Source organism: Podarcis liolepis (genome assembly GCF_965112155.1).
Source record: "Podarcis liolepis genome assembly, chromosome: 12".
NCBI classification, from domain to species: Eukaryota; Metazoa; Chordata; class Lepidosauria; order Squamata; family Lacertidae; genus Podarcis; species Podarcis liolepis.
In genome coordinates this window covers 4496575-4516675 of record NC_139563.1, presented here as the reverse complement: position 1 = coordinate 4516675, position 20101 = coordinate 4496575, and the positions used below count along the sequence as shown (strand labels likewise).

Sequence of the window (20101 nt, the reverse complement as noted above, 5' to 3'; positions counted from 1 at the left end):
ACTCTGGGGTTGCGGCGCTCATCTCGCTTTACTTACAGCTTCCGGGTCATGTTGCCAGCATGACTAAGCCATTTCTGGCGAACCAGAAAAGCGCATGGAAACACCGTTTACCTTCCTGCCGGAGTGGTACCTATTTATCTACTTGCACTTTGACGTGTTTTCGAACTGCTAGGTTGGCTGGAGCAGGGACCGAGCAACGGGAGCTCACCCCGTCGTGGAGCTCACCCCGTCGTGGGGATTCAACGGGAGCTCACCCCGTCGTGGGGATTCAAACCGCCGACCTTCTGATCGGCAGGTCCTAGGCTTTGTGGTTTAACTCACAGCGCCACCCGCATCCCTTAAGTTTAAGAGGCTGCAATTGATTCCAAGGTCACCCAGTGAGTTTCAGGACTGAGTGGGGACTTGAACCCTGATCTCCCAGGTCCTAGTCCCAACATTCTTAACTACTTCACCACACTGGCTCCCTAGAGCAGGCACAGGCAAACTCGGCCAGTCGGTCAGTCTTCCTGTGCTGATCTATGTACGTGCTTGGTTGGTACACTTATGAACATTTAACATATAAGGGTGGCGCTGTGGGTTAAACCACTGAGCCTCGGTTCGAATCCCCGCGACGGGGTGAGCTCCCATTGCTCGGTCCCTGCTCCTGCCAACCTAGCAGTTCGAAAGCACGTCAAAGTGCAAGTAGATAAGTAGGTACCTCTCCGGCGGGAAGGTAAACGGCGTTTCCGTGAACTGCTCTGGTTCGCCAGAAGCGGATTAGTCATGCTGGCCACATGACCCGGAAGCTGTATGCCAGCTCCCTCGCCCAATAAAGTGAGATGAGTGCCGCAACCCCAGAGTCATCCATGATTGGACCTAATGGTCAGGGGTCCCTTTACCGCAAAATTCCTATCACAGAAGTGAGGGGCAGATGGGGCTCATCAACCTAGGAAAGTAGCCCATGTAGCAGAAGGAAAGCATAACACAGCAGATGTTCTCATTTGGAGGACATCTAAAGGAAAGCCAGGTTTTGGTCATCATCTAAAGTCCCATCCAGCATTGTGCGGATGTTATTGGCCCAGAGATGGAAAGAAGATAAAGTCCCAGCCAGAGAAGAATGGCAGACCAAGTTGATGAACTATGCCGAAATGGCAAAAACGTCGGGAAAGATCAGAAATCAGGAAGACCAAATCTTTTTCAAGGATTGGAATAACTTTATGACATATCTTAGAGACCACTGTAAACAGCCGAAATCATTAGCAGGAATACAATAACACTTGTAAAGTAACATGAACTTTGGATACTATGGATGTATAATAGATAGTAAAGGTAAAGGTACCCCTGCCCGTACGGGCCAGTCTTGACAGACTCTAGGGTTGTGCGCTCATCTCACTCTATAGGCCGGGAGCCAGCGCTGTCCGCAGACACTTCCGGGTCACGTGGCCAGCGTGACGAAGCTGCTCTGGCAAGCCAGAGCCGCACACGGAAACGCCGTTTACCTTCCCGCTAGTAAGCGGTCCCTATTTATCTACTTGCACCCGGGGGTGCTTTTGAACTGCTAGGTTGGCAGGCGCTGGGACCGAGCAACGGGAGCGCACCCCGCCGCGGGGATTCGAACCGCCGACCAGCGCAAGTCCTAGGCGCTGAGGTTTTACCCACAGCGCCACCCGCATCCCGTATAATAGATTACAGTAAAAGATCGAGGTATAAAATTTAGAAATGGAACTTAGGGAGGGAGGTCTGAAGATTCAAGTGAACCTTTTCTTTTTCTTCTTGGAATTGTTACGTTTGTTGTGTACAATCATTACGTAAAGCTAAATATTTTTTTTTATTTTTTTACATACAGTGGTACCTTGTTTCAAGTCCGGGATCCGTTACGGAGCCCTGGACGCTTGACGAAAGCTCGGCTCTGTGCGCGGAGCGGTTTGAGCTTCTGCGCATGCGCAAAGCGTGATTTGGTACTTCTGTGCATTCGCAAACAGCAAACCCGGAAGTAACCCATTCTGGTATTTCCGGGTTTGCCGCGGACATTTGCCAAAATGGACAGTCAAGGGGGCGGGTGTTCGCGGAGGTATTAGTGTATTTGGAATGGAGTCCCTAAAATGGTTGTATGCCACCTTCCGGCAAATCTTGAAACAAGCAGGTGGCAAACACCTTGCTCTGCTTTCCTCTGGGCTTCATCAGCGAGGCCGAGACGGGGTCATGTCGTCTGTGCAGCCCAGGACCTCCAGACACACTGGCCAGGCTTGTGCCCCGGGGAGCTTACTTCAGTACTGCCAACACGGTGGTTTGACTTCACCCCCTCAGGCACACTCCATTGTCACTCGAGACAGACCCATGCCAACAACAAAAGATAGCCATTCTACATCACCTGCTTTTATCGTGTTCACAGACTCAATTAACATCTTCCCCTGTTCTGAGGTCCTATGTCTAACGCTGGTATGTTCTTTGTCTTTACCCTTCCAGGAACCATGTCTGCCGTGTGGCTACAGATTGGACAGTGTGGCAACCAGATTGGGCAGGAATGGTGGCAAATCGTTACCAGCACAAGTAACCGAGAAGCTGACATGTACGTCTGTTAGAAAAGCTTGATGGATCAGACCACAGGCTTATAGTTGGGCCTCCAGTCTCTCGTGACTTTTCATATTAATTTTTACATAAAACTTCCACAAATCATATAACATATTTTCTTATACAATATTTTGGACTTCCATCAATCACCTCTGAAGATTTTTCAGTCTTTATCACTTAATCTGCATTCTATTAATTTCACTATTACTAGGGCTTGCCAATCAGAAGGTTGGCGGTTCGAATCCCCGCAATGGGGTGAGCTCCCGTTGCTCGGTCCCTGCCCCTGCCAACCTAGCAGTTCAAAAGCACACAGTGCAAGAAGATAAATAGGTACCGCTCTGGTGAGAAGGTAAATAGTGTTTCTGTGCGCTGCTCTAGTTCGCCAGAAGCGGCTCAGTCATGCTGGCCACATGACCCGGAAGCTGTACGCCGGCTCCCTTGGCCAATAAAGCGAGATGAGCGCTGCAATCCCAGAGTCATCCGCGACTGGACCTAACGGTCAGGGCTCCCTTTACCTTTACCTTTACTTTCCTCTGCAATATTTTGTACAGTCCTCCTTACAAAACTTGCAATCCCACTAGCGTAATCTGTTGATTACAATTGCTTTTCAAATAATTCACATATTTACTCCAGTCCTCTGAGAATCTCCGAACCCGCAGGTTTCGAATCCTTCCTGTCATCTTATCTAATTCTCCATAGTCCATTAATTTCGTCTGCAATTCTTCTTTCGTCGGTAGTTCTTCTTGTTTCCATTTCTGTGCCAATAGTACTCTTGCTGCCGTTGCTGCATATAAAAACAGTTTATTATCCTGTCTATTAATATTCTCCTCTCACGACTTTTCTTGCTGGGTCGTTGTAAGGTTTTCAGTTAGTTGATACACGTGAAGAACTTTGAACGCTTGGGAGTGGTTTATAATCGTTATTTTTCTGTAGTAATCATAGTTGTATCCTCTGGGCCCAGGGAAAAACATGACCCCCTCCTTTTCCCCCGGGTGGACAGGAAAAAAATACGTCAATCAATTCCTCTGCCTTTTTAAAAGGCTTCAAATCAGAGACAGACCTTCGTCCTCACCCCTCAAGTATGTCTCAGTAGCTGAGCCAGGAGAAAGAAATACAGAGCTCTGGGTTTAATTTTGAATATAATGATGCGGGGAGGGATGCGGTTCTTAATTTCTTGGCTGGAACTCCTTCTAGAGCTGTTCTGAAAAGCAATGGGCTTCTCAAAACCAGAAATGGTGAAAGCCATCTAACCCAAGGACTAGGATCCAGTGGCGTTCAATCTGCCGCTTGACTCCAGATCCCATCATCCCCAGCCAGCAGGGCCAGCGGTGAGAGATGATGGGAGTTGTGATCCCAGCAATATCTGGAGGATCACAGGCTCACCATTCCTTAAGCAACTCACATTTTTGCGGCGTGTTGTCAGTGACAAAAAGCCATCACTGACTACATTGCATTGATTTTAAACAGACTTTGCACTGATCGTTTGCATAGCAGTTCTGGAATCACTCCATGATTCATAAAGGGTAAAGAGGGCCCCTGACCATTAGGTCCAGTCGTGGCCGACTCTGGGGTTGCGGCGCTCATCTCGCTTTATTGGCCAAGGGAGCCGGCGTACAGCTTCCGGGTCATGTGGCCAGCATGACTAAGCCGCTTCTGGTGAACCAGAGCAGCGCACAGAAACGACATTTACCTTCCCTCCGGAGCGGTACCTATTTTTCTACTTGCACTGGTGTGCTTTCGAACTGCTAGGTGGGCAGTAGCTGGGACCGAGAAACAGGAGCTCACCCCGTCACGGGGATTCAAACCGCCGACCTTCTGATCGGCAAGTCCTAGGCTCTGTGGTTTAACCCACAGCGCCACCCGCGTCCCTCCATGATTCATAGAATCATACAATTGTAGAGGTGGAAGGGCCCCCGGCAATTGTCTAGTCCATCCCCCTGCGGTGCAGGAATTTCAACTAAAACTAGGCGGACCGAGAGTGTCTTGGGTCTCCCCTGATGTGAGCTGCTGCTGTGTCTCTTCCAGTTACCCGTTCTGCTCCCAGGATGGCCATCTGAGCGCCGTCTGTGTGGACAGTGAGCCCAAAGTGGTGAGGAAGCTGCAGAAACAGATCAAAAGAGGGTAAGTGGCAGGGGGCTCCATCTCCGCTGCCCTGCTTTCCTTGGAAGGCAACATAAGGAATCTCCAGGCCACTGTTAATAGATTTATTCGGGTAGTGGGTACAGTGGTACCTCAGGTTAAGTACTTAATTCATTCGAGAGGTCCGTTCTTAACCTGAAACTGTTTGTAACCTGAAGACCACTTTAGCTAATGGGGCCTCCTGCTGCCGCCGCGCCGGAGCACGATTTCTGTTCTCATCCTGAAGCAAAGTTCTTAACCTGAAGCACTATTTCTGGGTTAGCGGAGTCTGTAACCTGAAGCGTTTGTATCCTGAGGTACCACTGTATTCCATGGAGATGGGGAAGGATCCAAGAGGGGACGAACCTTTTATGAGATTGCATAGCCGAGAGAGGCTTGGAAGCTTTCAGCGTCTTCTGAAATCTCAGAAACGGGTGGGTAAGCGGGATTTCCAGTGGTGAAAGGTTGCCAGAAGGGTAAAGGGTCCACTCGTGGCCGACTCTGGGGTTGCGGCGCTCATCTCGCTTTATTGTCCGAGGGAGCCGGCGTACAGCTTCCGGGTCATGTGGCCAGCATGACTAAGCCGCTTCTGGCGAACCAGAGCAGCGCACGGAAACGCCGTTTACCTTCCTGCCGGAGCGATACCTATTTATCTACTTGCGCTTTGACGTGCTTTTGAACTGCTCGGTTGGCAGGAGCAGGGACTGAGGGAATGGGAGCTCGCCCCGTCGCGGGGATTCGAACCGCCGACCTTCTGATCGGCAAGTCCTAGGCTCTGTGGTTTAACCCACAGCGCCACCCGCATCCCATTTAGCCAGAAGGCTAAATTGTGCAATATAAGCTTTATATGCACATTCGCTTGGTTCAGATTGCAGAAATCCACTTTCTTGGTGAAAACTTTGTATACAGGTGATGACCGGTTTAGGTGCATCCAGTTGACATATGATACCTTTTGGAAGTGGAAGACGGTAGAAACGGGGGTGGGGGGTGACGCAGTGTGCTTATATGCACTGCAGCGATGCGCACAGGGGCCAGGAACAGAACCCCCATGCGAAACATATTTTTATTCTATTGCTTTAGTGCACAGAGACCTAAATAAAGTCTCTCTGCCAGTTTCATCATTATCATCATCATTATTCATTTTTCCTCCCCCCACCCCAAAACCAGGCTATTCAGAGAGTCCAATCTCATCATGGGGAAGCAGGGACGAGGCAGCAACTGGGCTTATGGTAAGAGCCCTCGAGTTCTCCGTTGTAGCAATGCCCCATCGTCACGCCGCTCAATGTTGGAGTTAACTTTTTATTAGCAAGAACATCTGCATAGGCTTGGCTGAGTGTCAGGCCTCATGAGCACAGCAGATCATCCCAAGTAGGTCTTGACATAGCTGTCAACGTTTCCCTTTTTTTTTAAGGGAAGTTCCCTTATTCCGAATAGGATTCCTCGGACGAAAAGGGGAAAGTTGACAGCTATGGGTCTTGACCCATGGATCACTTGCCAAGACAGAAGGTCCCCACCTCTCCACAGTCTTAAGCTCCCTCCTTTCCAGGGTTTCCGCCAAGCAATCCGAAGTCAGCGCCCGCGTGCAACCAACCTCTGCTCTGCTCTTTTCACACCTCTTCTGGATCTGGGAGATAAGCAGGGAGAGGAGCTTGTCACAGCAGGAAGGGGAGGTACTCTGGCTTCTTCAACCGCCTGACTCATCTCTGCCTCTTGGCTTCCTTCCTCTCCGGGTTCTGCCTCCGATTCTGGACTTTTCTCTGCCACAGGTTCTCCCTGCTCACTAGGCTGTGTTACTTCCAACACCTCTTCCCAGTCTTCTCCCACTGAAAGCTCATCGTCATCCCATCTCCACTCCCCGGACTCTGAGCTCTCTTCCCTTGGGGGCTCCACAGCTTGATCACCGCCACCATTCCTCTGCGTCCAACAACCTCTGGAAAGCTCGTAAGAATGGAAAGACAGTGGAAGAGAGCCAATATACCGTATTTTTGACTCACTTTTCCCCTCCTAAAAAGTAAGGGGGAATGTGTGTGCGTCTTATGGAGCGAATGCAGGCTGCGCAGCTATCCCAGAAGCCAGAACAGCAAGAGGGATTGCTGCTTTCACTGCGCAGCGATCCCTCTTGCTGTTCTGGCTTCTGAGATTCAGAATACTTTTTTTTCTTGTTTTCCTCCTGCAAAAACTAGGTGCGTCTTGTGGTCTGGTGCGTCTTATAGAGCGAAAAATACGGTATATGGAGGGAAATGGCAGGTACAGTCGTACCTCGGAAGTCGGACGGAATCCGTTCCGGAAGTGCATTCGACTTCTGAAACGTGGAGAAACCAAAGCGTGGCTCCTGCAGCCAATCGGAAGCCGTGGAAGCCTGGTCAAATATTATTATTATTATTATTATTATTATTATTATTATTATTATTATTATTATTATTAAATTTATTTATATCCCGCCCTCCCCAGCCGAAGCAGAGCTCAGAGTGGCTAACAACAGTAAAGTAATACAGCATTCTAAAATCAGTTCATTCTAAAATCAGTTCAAAATCAAATTAATGGCAACCATTGGACTAGAGTTCTGTGAGGATTACCGAAGGAGGGGGTCAGGCTGTGCCTTGGCCAAAGGCCTGGTGGAACAGCTCTGTCTTGCAGGCCCTGCGGAAAGATGTCAGGTTCCACCAGATCGGGGCCACGGCCGAAAAAGCCCTGGCTCTGGTTGAGGCCAGCCTAACCTCTCTGTGGCCCAGGATCTCCAAGATGTTTTTGTTTGAAGACCGTAAGGTCCTCCGTGGGTCATACCAGGAGAGGCGGTCCCGTAGGTACGTATAGGGCTTTAAAGGTCAAAACCAGCACCTTGAACCTGATCCTGTACTCCACCAGGAGCCAGTGCAGCTGGTATAGCACCGGGTGAATGTGATCCTGCAGCGAGGACCCCGTAAGGAGTGTTCGGCTTCCAAAAGAACATTCCAAAGCTGAATGTTTCCGATGGTTCGGGAGCTGGAACGTTCCACTCCCAAGGCGTTCGGGAGCCAAGGTACGACTGTATCTGAAAACGTGGGCAGCAGCCTTAAGATAAATTCAACAGTGTAAAGAAGTTTTGATGGATGTTACAATGCAGGGATCTCCAACAGGTCGAACACGATCTACTGGTCGATCATGGCTGATTGTGGGACCCTGATACCCCCCCCAAAAAAAAAAGCTCAACTACTTATTTCTAAAAAAAACTCAACAACTTTGGATTTCTAAAAAAAGCTCAACAGTGTTGGTCAATCCAGTAGGTAGATGACTGCCAGTATCTTTTATAGTGGGAGTAGATCGCAGTGTCTTGGAAGTTGGACATGCCTATTATAATGGAATACTGATTGGTGTAGTTTACCATATTTTTCGCTCTATAAGACCACAAGACGCACCTAGTTTTGGGAGGAGGAAAACACGAAAAAAAATATTCTGAATCCCAGAAGCCAGAACAGCAAGAGGGATCGCTGTTTTCACTGTGCAGCGATCCCTCTTGCTGTTCTGGCTTCTGGGATAGCTGTACAGCCTGCATTCGCTCCATAAGACGCACACACATCCCCCCCCCTTACTTTTTAGGAAGGAAAAAGTGTGTCTTATAGAGCAAAAAATACGGTATATAATATGTAGGGATTTATGCTGTGCAAAATGAACCATGGAAAGAAGAAGGGAAGTCCGTTCTGGAGGTCCGTTCGCAACATGAAAAGAGTGCAACCCGCAGCGGCACATCTGCGCATGCACAGGTTGCGATTTGGCGCGCATGCGCATGATGTCATTTTGTGCATGCGCGAGGGGCGAAACCCGGAAGTAACCCTTTCCGGTACTTCCGTGTCGCCGCGGGACGTAGCCTGAAAGAACATTACATGAAGCAAACGTAACGTGGTATGACTGTATTCTAAAATGTGAAACAAAAATTTAATAAAAATTATAATAATAAAAAGCAGGGACCCTCCCTGCCCTGTTGCTCGTCTCCAGCAGCTGTTCTCACTTGGTGTCTGTACCTTTTGCGGTTCACAGGTTATCACGGCATCCGTTCAGAGAGCGAGCAGAATTTGTGCAGTCGGACAATGGAGAGTCTGCGGAAAGAGGCCGAGAAAAGGGATTTCTACGGTGGGACTGTGCTGTTCCACAGCCTCAGTGGGGGCACAGGAGCTGGTGAGGACGTCGCTTCAATGAAAGTTATTTTCCCCTCCCCTGACTACGGCCACTGCCACACACTGCATTTCACCCAAAGAATCCCGGAAACCGTGGTTTGCACCTCTCGGCGCTACACTTCCCAGAACCTGCGGTGAGCTACAGTTTCCAGGATTCTCTGGGGGAAGCCATGTGCTTTTAAAGGCACAGTGTGGGCTCCCTTTGAAGATGGTTCATAATAATAATCAACAACAACAAGGTCCATAAATAGCAACACCCTAGAGGTCCCGGGCCCTAAGGAAGTTAGATTAGCCTCAACCAGAGCCAGGGCCTTTTCAACTCTGGCCCTGGCCTTGTGGAACGCTCTGCCTCATGAGACCAGGGCCCTGCAGGATCTGATTTCTTTCCGCAGGACCTGTAAGACAGAGTTATTCTGCCTGGCCTTTGGCTTGGAATCAATTTGATTCCCTCCCCCTCTCCTTTTTTCCTTTCTCCTCCTGTGATGGAACTCCTATTTGGGGACTTCCCTGGCTTTTTTTCTGGCCCATGTAGGACCAGCCTGGATAGTTAGCCTTGGTGAAGACTTGACGTTTTGATCCCCCAAAAAGTTTTGTGAGTTTCTGCTGAAATGAGGCAGCATTTTAATGTTGTATTTTAATCTTGTTTTTAAGTTGCATTTCAATCAATTGTTTTTATACCGGTGTAAGCCGCCCTGAGCCCGGTCTTGGCTGGGGAGGGCAGGGTATAAATAAAATTTAACAACAACAAATTTACTGTATTTTTTGCACCATAACACTCACTTTTTTCCTCCTAGAAAGTAAGGGGAAATGTCTGCGCGTGTTATGGAGGGAATGCCTATGGGTGGTATGCCTACGGATTTTCCTCCTCTAAAAACTACGTGCGTGTTATGGTTGGGTGCGTGTTATCGAGCGAAAAATACGGTATTATCTATACCCCACCCATCTGGCTGGGTTTCCCCAGCCACTCTAGGCGGCTCCCAACAGAATATTAAAAACACGATAAAACACCAAACATTAAAAATTCCACTAAACAGGGTTGCCTTCAGCCAGCGCAGAATTCGGCAGGCAGGTTGCTCACCAGGACAAGGCAGTTTGCACATCTTGCACCGATCCTGGTCCAACTGCACTGGCTGCCAGTTAGCTTCTGGCCCCAATCCAAAGTGCTGGTTTTGACCTGTAAAGCCTTAAACAGCTCAGGACGGCAATACCTCAAGGACCGCTTCTTCCCATATGAACCACCCTGGACCCTGAGATCACCTTCTGAGGCCCTCCTTCATGTGCCACCTCCTTGAGAGGTGCAGAGTGTGGCAACACGAGAACGGGGCCTTTTCTGCAGTGGCTCCCCCGTTTGTGGGATATTCTCCCCAGGGACGTTCGCCTGGCACCTTCATTATGCATATTTAGGCACCAGGCGAAAACTGTCCTCTTCAACAAGGCCTCTGGCCAATTAACATTCTAATAATAATAATTACATAACAATGTACGGAGGGACATTGCTGGAACATCTCTTAGGTTGGGGCAAATGCCTAAAATGTTTTAAATGGTTTTAATTGTGGTTCCTCTGTTTTGTTTTTGTCAGGCTGTGGTCTTGGGGTTGCGGTTATTTTAATTTGGGTATAAGTATAAACTCTTTATCATTGTTATTGGTTTCTATCAATTGGTTGGTTGGTTTGTTGCTCTTATAGGATATTCTGGGTTTTTTTAATGCTTGCTGTTTTGGTGTGTTTTTATATATACTGTAAGCCGCCTAAAGTGGCTGGGGAAGCCCAGCCAGATGGGCGAGATATACATATTATTATTATTATTATTATTATTATTATTATTATTATTATTATTATTATTAAAAATATTTTTATTCGCAATTTCAACATAACAACTTATCCAAACATATCATATTCATTATTCCCCCCCTTCCCACCCCTCAAACCCTCCCTCCCCTCCTCGGAGACTTCCCTCAGCTTCTCTCTCTGATTTCTCAACACATATTATTCTCTGCATGTTGTAAAATTATGCAGATCCTTACATTATCTATCTGTGGGACATGGGTAGCGCTGTGGGTTAAACCACAGAGCCTAGGACTTGCAAATCGGAAGGTCGGCGGTTCGAATCCCCGCAACGGGGTGAGCTCCCGTTGCTCGGTCCCTGCTCCTGCAAACCCAGCAGTTCGAAAGCACGTCAAGTGCAAGTAGATAAATAGGTACCGCTCTGGCGGGAAGGTAAATGGCATTTCCGTGTGCTGCTCTGGTTTGCCAGAAGCGCCTTAGTCATGCTGGCCACATGACCCGGAAGCTGTACGCCGGCTCCCTCAGCCAATAAGGCGAGATGAGCGCCGCAACCCCAGAGTCAGTCACGACTGGACCTAATGGTCAGAGGTCCCTTTACCCTTTACCTTTTATAAACTCCTTATTGTTGTTATTGGTTTCTATCAATTTATTGGTTTGTTTGTTTGTTGCTCATATAGGATATTCTGTTTTTTTAATGCTTGGTGTTTTGGTGCGTTTTAATATATGCTGTAAGCCACCTAGAGTGGCTGGGGAAGCCCAGCCAGATGGGTGATATATTATTATTATTGTTGTTGTTGTTGTTGTTGTTAAAAATATTTTTATTAGCAATTTCAACATAACAACTTATCCAAACATATCATATTCATTATTTTCCCCACCCCCTCCCGCAGAGACTTCCTCAGCTCCTCTCTCTGATTTCTCAACACATAGTAATCTCTGCACGTTGTAAAATTATGCAGATCCTTACATTATCTATCTACCATGTTATCAATCAATAAATTTGTGTATGTTTATTCAAAACCTGCCAGGGAGTCAAATTCAATTTGTTGTCTTTTTAAGTAATTTGTAAAAAGTTCCCATTCTTCTTTAAAGTCACAGTTGTCCTTATCTCGCAATTTGTATGTCAATTTAGCCAGTTCTGTTCAGTTTCTGTTAATTGATTCTCATGAAAACTTACAGATTCTGGCTTCACACAATTAACTCAAGGCAGTGTCAATTTACTCTTGGCAGAAAGCCAAGGTCTGCTTGACCTAGAAACTATTTACACTGATTGGTTAACAACCAGCACTCAACTCTGTTATCTAGGAATGCTAGCACAGTTTGGGGTTAGGTGTGTTAGGAGTAGGAGTAGAAGTGCTGTGTATGGTTAAGAGAGAGAGAGAGAGAGAGAGAGAAAGGATTTATTTGCTTTGTTTTGTATGCAGAAACTCTGCTGGTTTTTTTTCCTTTTAATAAATCCTGTAAATAGTTATTCTGAGTCTAGCTGACTAGTCATTTCCACCTCAACTAGCTTCTTCGCTGTGCAGGAAAACTCTGCTACGTTTGGGCTAAAGCCATTAGGGCTATGCCTAACACTTCAAAGTTCCATGAGTTCTGCATAATACATCAGTTTCTCTTGCCACTCTTTTGTTGGGATTTATTCATTCTTCTTCTTCTTCTTCTTCTTCTTCTTCTTCTTCTTCTTCTTCTTATCATCATCATCATCATCATCATCAGTGATAATAATAGCAACTCCTTCTTTCCCTGGTGTTAAGCAATGCTAATCCGTTTGCGTTGGCCTCTTCTCCCCTAGGGCTGAGTTCCCGGTTGTGCGAAGCCATTCGAGAAGAGTACCCCCTCGGCCACATCCTGTCCGTATCGGTGGCACCGCACCAAGCTGGTGAGAGCCCCCTGCAGCACTACAACGCCCTGTTGTGCCTGTCTTGGCTTCAGAGGTGAGTAAAGGAAGGTCTGTCTCTTGCAAGGCTTGGCCAGCAAAAGGAAAAAAGCAACGGCACTGGAATATAGCTGACTTAAGATCTACTTAGGGTAGACACGTCAGAATGAATGTGCCAGAGTTAGGCATTTCCACTTTATTTCAACGGTTCTCCTCCAAGCATGGCAAGCATTTATTTATTTTTAACATCTTTACTGAAAGTTCAAAAAGTACCTAACTATATGTGCACCAGGGACGCGGGTGGCGCTGTGGGTAAAACCTCAGTGCCTAGGTCTTGCCGATCGTATGGTTGGCGGTTCGAATCCCCGCGGCAGGGTGAGCTCCCGTCTTTCGGTCCCAGCTCCTGCCCACCTAGCAGTTAGAAAGCACCCCCAAGTTCAAGTAGATAAATAGGTACCGCTTTATAACGGGAAGGTAAACGGCGTTTCCGTGTGCTGCGCTGGTGCTGGCTCGCCAGAGCAGCTTCGTCACGCTGGCCACGTGACCCGGAAGTGTCTCCGGACAGCGCTGGCCCCCGGCCTCTTAAGTGAAATGGGCGCACAACCCTAGAGTCGGACACGACTGGCCCGTATGGGCAGGGGTACCTTTACCCTTATATGTGCACCAGACATGGTGAGATGCGACCAATAAGGAGAAACAGAAGCCGTGCAGAAGGGAAAACAAGGGGGGAGGATGGGGGGGGAACCCCAAACTGAATATTTTACAAGGTTGTTGTCAGAGCTGCTTGAAGATCCTAGCTCACAGAGGATCACGCTAGCCAGCGGTCATTAAGTAAAAGTCTTTATTGAATTACAGTTTCCATTCTCACGCTGCTGCGCGCAACTCTACGCCTAGTAGCTAGGTCGGCGAAGCTCCGTCTGAGTCTCCGCCCTGTGTGCACCAACTTAATATCCTAGCCTTGCTCCACCTTTTCCTCCTGACTGTCCTCCTCTGGGTCCCTCTACCCCCCGGGGCTTCTTCCTTCCGGGATTCTTCTGACGCTGACCCAGACCCTCCTGCCTCCTTGCGCCGGGCTTTAGGACCTGGCTCTCTTTCGGGGCTGCTTACTGCGCCGCCTTCCTCTGCATTTGAACTTGGCGCGCGCGCCCAACCTTCCACTTTCCTCTCAACCGTTTCTTCGCTCCCCGATGGAGGTGTGGCCATCCCCGACTCATGTCCTCCCTCCTGTGGAGGTGTGGCCACTCCTGACTCATGTCCTCCCTCCTGTGGTGAGCTGCCAGCGCTTCCCCCCTGGCTCCCTTCCTCTTCCCTGCTTCCTGGCGGTGACGCTGGTCCCGATTTCCAGCTGCTCCCCCCTGAGTCCTCTCTGGCTCTGTCTTCCTGGGGTGCCCCCCTAGACTCCCCCCTTGCCCTCGCCACTGGTGCTCCTTTCTGTGAATCCTCTGATTCACTGGAAAGACTAGGAGATCTCGGGTCGTCGTCGTCACTCATCTTTTCTTCTGCCTCCTCCCCTTCGCTCTCTGTTTCCTCCCTTGCCCGTGCTTCTGCTCCTAAACCCCTGACATCCATCCCCCCCTCGAAGCCCCCCATTCCCCCCTCCCCTCCTTCCGGTGCTGGAGCTGGGGGCTGCTGTTGCAAAGGGACGAACGTCGGGTATCGGTCGCTTCCCGTGGCAGGCCGCCATCTGAAGCCTCCCGGGTCTTCCTCCCCGCTCTCGTCGACGACAGTCACCTCCGCTTCCATCTCTGTGCCGCCGTGCTCGAAACCAGGGTCGTCCCCGAAAACGTCCATGTCCGTCTCCCCCTCACTTCCTCCTGTCGGTGTTGCTCGTCCTGGGCCTTCCAGCCACCGTCTGCGCCACTGCTCCTCTGGCCTATCGTCCCACCAATACGAGGGTTCTGATGCAGATCCCGAGGGTGACCCCTCCGGGGAACGGACGTCTTGTGTCGGGTCCTCGTCCGAGTCGAACCCCCGGAAAGTGCTGGCCGAAAGTGTGGGCGTGAAAAGCCAGTCGTCAAAATATTCTGCTGGCATAGGTCTATGGGGAAAGAGGGCATGAAACTCGTCTTTGAGGAGAGGTTCGTCCAAGGCGTAGCCCGGCACCCAGCTGTTCGCACTGGCCGGGGTGCCCTCCTTGGCGAGAAAGTATTCTACCCCCTCTTCCCCCCATCTGGAGTCCAAAATCTCAGTGACTTCGTTGATGCGCTCCTTCTGTGCCACTTCCGCGTGCCCTGTTCTGTCTCTGACCGGACTCGGCGCTGTTCCGGGTTCCTGGAACCTGTGCGGTGCCTTGTAGGGAGTGAGCACCGATCTGTGGAATACCGGATGCATTCTGGAACCCTCCGGAAGTGCCAGTCTGAAAGCTACCGGGTTGACCTGCTCTTCGACTTGGTAGGGCCCCAGTTGCTTATGCCCTAGTTTCTTCTTGGCCAACGACCTGGCCGGCACTGCGTGGGCTGCTAACCAAACCCAGTCTCCCACGTGGAGCTCTTCTCCAACCCTTCTGTGCTTGTCTGCTTGTACCTTGTATGCGTGCTTGGCCAGCTCCAGGTGGCGCCTCAGCTGATCGTGGACCTCCTGCAGCTCCGACGCGAACGCATCTGCTGTCTGCGGCTCCCCCTCCCCCATTCTTTCCAGTCCCGGGAAGGTTCTGGGGTGCCTCCCGTTGTTGGCGAAGAACGGCGTGACTCCCGTGGACACGTGCTTCGTGTTGTTGTAGGCGAACTCGGCAAGCGGTAGGTAATCCACCCACGTCGCAGGCTGTTGATTTGCATAACATCTCAGGTACTGCTGCATGATGGCATTGACCCGCTCCGCTTGCCCGTTGGTCTGCGGGTGTCTCGCCGACGCCAGGTTGATCTTGACGTTCAGGAAGCCCATCAGCTTCTGCCAGAAATTCGAGATGAACTGCCGCCCCCGGTCGGACAGAATAGACCGTGGCAGACCATGAACCTTGAATACGTGGTCTATGAACAGTTTGGCGGTTTGCTCCGCCGTGGCCACCTTCGCACTCGGAATGAAATGCGCCATCTTGGAAAACAGGTCCACCACCACCAGCACTGCCGTCTTGCCCCTTGAGCTGGGCAGATCCGTGACAAAGTCCAGAGCCACCCTTTCCCAAGGTTCGACCGGAGTTTGCAGCGGTTCCAACAGTCCGGCCGGCGGTTTGTGCACTGGTTTGGCCCTCTGGCAGGTGTCGCACCTCGCCACGTAGTCTGCGACCTCCCCTCTCATTCCAGGCCACCAGAAATCCCTGGCTACTAATTCCACCGTCTTCTCCTTGCCAAAGTGCCCGGCCGTGGGCGCGTCGTGCAGCTGCTGCAGCACCTTGGCTCGAAGTTCGTCTCCCGGCACGTAGATGGCCCCTTTTCGGATGAGCAATCCATCTCGTAGCCGGAAACCGTCGGCCGCTGCCTTGCCCCTCTGCACCTCTGCCATCTTTGCTTGTGCGAAGGAGTCCTCCTGCAACGCACGTCGCACCGCCTCTAGATCCACGGTCGCCGCGGCGCACGCCCACACTGCTGGTGCGAAGATGTGCATGGCGGCCGCTGGCGTTGCGTCCTCCAGATACTGTGGCTTACGGGAGAGAGCGTCTGCCATGATGTTGGTGTCCCCCGGGACATACTCTATTCGGAAGTCGAAGTTTGCAAAGAACTCAGCCCAACGTATCTGCCTCTGGTTCAGGAACTGTGCCGTGCGCCAGTGCTCTAGATTCTTGTGGTCCGTGCAAACCTGCACCGTGTGCTTGGCGCCGATCAGAAAGTGCCTCCACGCCTTGAACGCTGCGTGAATGGCCAGCAACTCCCTGTCCCAGATGGTGTAGTTCTGTTCGGACTTGCTGAGCTTCCTGGAGTAAAACGCTCCCGGTCGCCACACCCCCTGCGGGTCTTTCTGCAACAGGACCGCCCCCACGGCTCTGTCCGAGGCGTCTGTCTCCACCCTCATCGGCTTGCTGGGGTTGACATGAAGCAGCTGCTCTTCCGACGCGAAGAGACGCTTGAGTGCCTGAAAGGACTGCTCCGCCTGCGCTGTCCAAACGAACTTCTTCTTCTTGGAGCTAAGCGTGTCAGTGATGGCCGCTGTCTGCATCGCGAAGCCCTTGATAAACTTGCGATAGAAGTTCGCAAAGCCGACAAACCGTTGGACCTCCTTCCGGTTGCGCGGACTCTTCCAATCCAACACCGCTCGAACCTTGGCGCTGTCCATGGCGAGCCCCTTGTCAGACAGCTTGTAGCCCAGAAAATCCACCTCCGGCACGTCAAATTGGCACTTCTCCAGCTTGGCGTAGAGCCTATGTTGCTTTAGCCTGCTCAGCACTTCCTTGACGTGTCCGTCATGCTCCTGCTGCGACTCCGAAAAGATCAGGATGTCATCTAAGAAACAGACGCACGTCTTGTAGAGAAGTCCCGCCAACACGTGATGCATAAACGCTTGAAAAACGTGGGAGCCATTTTGCAATCCAAAAGGCATAACTCTATATTCGTAGGTCCCCAGTGGCGTGAACATGGCTGTCTTCCACTCATCTCCTTCCCGCATGCGAATGAGGTTGTACGCCCCCCCGCAGGTCCAACTTGGTGAACACTCTGCCCTTCCGTACCTTTGCGAGGAGGTCGTCAATACGGGGCATGGGGAAGTCCGATGGCCTAGTCAGACTGTTCAAAATCCTGTAATCCACTACCAGTCTTTTCTGGGGCGTGTCCCGCTTCTTAACAAAGAATACGGGACTGCCCCCCACTGCCCTGGACTCCCGGATGAAGCCGCGTTGCAAATTATGGTCAATGAACTCTTTGAGTTCCTGCAGTTCGTCCTCTGACATGGAATACAGTTTCCCTTTAGGCAGCGCCGCCCCCGGCAGCAGGTCAATTTTGCAGTCATATGGTCTGTGAGGGGGTAGCCTGTCTGCCTCCTTCTCGCAGAAAACTTCCAAAAATTCAGCGTACTTGTGTGGAATCGCTTGCAGCGTGCCTAGCAGCAGCTGTGACTCCTCTTCCTCTCCTTCCTGCCTGGGCACGATGCAGTGTTCAGCACAAAAGGAAGAGCCGAAGGTCAGCTGCCTCTGGTACCAAGCCATCGCTGGGCTGTGCTTGTCCAGCCAACTCATGCCCAACACAATGGGCGTGTCAGATAGTCGAGTGACGTTGAAGCTGATGATTTCTCTGTGATTCCCAAGTCGCATCACCATTGGTGGCGTCTGCTTCACCACTTGCCCCCCGAGCAGCTCCCTGCCATCCACCGTGACAACCTGCAGGGGCAGTGTGGCCGGCAGCAACTGCACAGCGTGCCTGTCGACAAAGTCCTGCCCTATAAAGTCCGCATTGCTGCCTGAGTCAATGGTGATTGGCACGTCCATGGTGATTCCATTGGGCAGTTGGAGAGACGCTGTGAGCCTCACTACTGGTTTGGGCGGGAGGGGGTTCACGGGCTGTAAAATCGCTGGGGACTGCGTCACTAACACGTCTGGCTGGGCCCCAGTGCCTCTTCCTCCAGCCAGACAGCCTCGTTTCCCTGCTGTGGTCTTCCTTGCTGTGTTGCTGCAGTCACCATTGCTGAGGCTGCAGTGAGCTTGTGGGGCCTCTGGGGACACTCTTTCGCCATATGCCCTGGCTCCTCACAGACGTAACACTTCCTGTTCCCTCTAGGAGGCTTCGCTTTCACTGCTGCTGGTGCTAGGGCTCTGGTTGCTGACTGAGCCCTTGCACCTCCCACCTCCATAGGTTCGGCTCCTCCTCCTGGCGGAGGCGTGGATTGCGCCCGCGCTGCTTCCCTGGGAAAGAAGGAGGGGCCCCCGGCTGGTTCGCGCCCTCCACGCCCTTCGTCCCTGTTCCACGGACGTCCTTCCAGCCTCACCCCCACTGCCAGTGCCCTCTGAACGACCTCCTGGGTGGTTCGGGGTCTCTCCCCCCTGGCGATCTCATCTTTAATCGAGTTATGCAGCCCCTCCCAAAAGAGGTCTCTTACAGGAGCCGAATCTCTGTCCCATTCCAGGGCACTGACCAAGGCGAAAAAGCGGGCATGGTACTGCCTGACGCTGGCCCTCCCTTGTCTCAGCCCATGCACCTCCTTCCGTGCAAGATCCACGTCAATACTTGATAAAAAACACCCATCCATTGCTTTAATAAAGGCATCTGCATTCTGTAGCGCCGGATCCTTATCTCTCCATAAATTGCGTAGCCATGCTCTCGCATCCCCATGCAGATGGGACATGATGAACCCCACCCTCTCTTGTTCATCTCTAAAGTCTTTATGCAGCAGTTGCAGTGCGCACAGTACGTCGGCTCTAAAGTTGGGATACTGTTGCAGGTTCCCATCGAAGTGAGAGACCAGCCCGCCTGTCCGTCTCGCCAACCCAATGCCCTCCTGCCGGGGTGTCTGCTTTGTCAGCACGTCTAACCTGACCTGGAGATCCCTGCAGGCTGCGGCTGCTTCCTCCTCCCTCTTCCTGGATGCTAGAGCCTCGGCGTTCAGTTGTGCCACCGCGTTTCTGAGTTCCTCTATCTGCTGCTCAGCCGTCATGTCGTCTGCCGTTCGTGAGCTTGCTAGTAGGCACCTGTGTCTCTCCCCTCCTCGAGGCTGTAGATGCCCACAAGTGGAGACGGAGCTTACTGTCAGAGCTGCTTGAAGATCCTAGCTCACAGAGGATCACGCTAGCCAGCGGTCATTAAGTAAAAGTCTTTATTGAATTACAGTTTCCATTCTCACGCTGCTGCGCGCAACTCTACGCCTAGTAGCTAGGTCGGCGAAGCTCCGTCTGAGTCTCCGCCCTGTGTGCACCAACTTAATATCCTAGCCTTGCTCCACCTTTTCCTCCTGACTGTCCTCCTCTGGGTCCCTCTACCCCCCGGGGCTTCTTCCTTCCGGGATTCTTCTGACGCTGACCCAGACCCTCCTGCCTCCTTGCGCCGGGCTTTAGGACCTGGCTCTCTTTCGGGGCTGCTTACTGCGCCGCCTTCCTCTGCATTTGAACTTGGCGCGCGCGCCCAACCTTCCACTTTCCTCTCAACCGTTTCTTCGCTCCCCGATGGAGGTGTGGCCATCCCCGACTCATGTCCTCCCTCCTGTGGAGGTGTGGCCACTCCTGACTCATGTCCTCCCTCCTGTGGTGAGCTGCCAGCGCTTCCCCCCTGGCTCCCTTCCTCTTCCCTGCTTCCTGGCGGTGACGCTGGTCCCGATTTCCAGCTGCTCCCCCCTGAGTCCTCTCTGGCTCTGTCTTCCTGGGGTGCCCCCCTAGACTCCCCCCTTGCCCTCGCCACTGGTGCTCCTTTCTGTGAATCCTCTGATTCACTGGAAAGACTAGGAGATCTCGGGTCGTCGTCGTCACTCATCTTTTCTTCTGCCTCCTCCCCTTCGCTCTCTGTTTCCTCCCTTGCCCGTGCTTCTGCTCCTAAACCCCTGACAGTTGTTATTGTACTTCACCAGATCTTAACCTGTTCCAGTATTTGGATTCCAAATATCATTGAATTTGTCCATGGCAAGCCTGCGTTTATATGCAAGTTGTTCATATATAAACAAGCGCAAAACAACAACAAACCTCTGGTTACGTGAAATATTCAATAAACACACAAGACATAACCTGCTGTACGTTTGAAAAAATATTATATACTATTCGTTGTATTGAATTGTAG

General features: G+C 51.2%; 1 protein-coding gene across 2 annotated transcripts in view; it reads left to right on the top strand.

Annotated features, from left to right (window-relative positions):
- Window positions 1-2450: 2450 nt before the first annotated feature.
- The window catches only part of LOC310689431 (tubulin delta chain-like), a gene marked incomplete at its 5' end in the record, with an annotated part of 28853 nt that continues 11202 nt past the window's right edge, over window positions 2451-20101 (top strand). The window contains 5 exons of one of the 2 annotated variants that reach the window (XM_083467137.1): window positions 2451-2548; window positions 4576-4671; window positions 5836-5897; window positions 8683-8820; window positions 12396-12537. In XM_083467137.1, the coding sequence (XP_083323263.1) occupies window positions 2451-2548; window positions 4576-4671; window positions 5836-5897; window positions 8683-8820; window positions 12396-12537 (536 nt within the window). The remainder of the gene's footprint in view (window positions 2549-4575; window positions 4672-5835; window positions 5898-8682; window positions 8821-12395; window positions 12538-20101) is intronic. The other variant, XM_083467138.1, reaches the window with a different exon arrangement.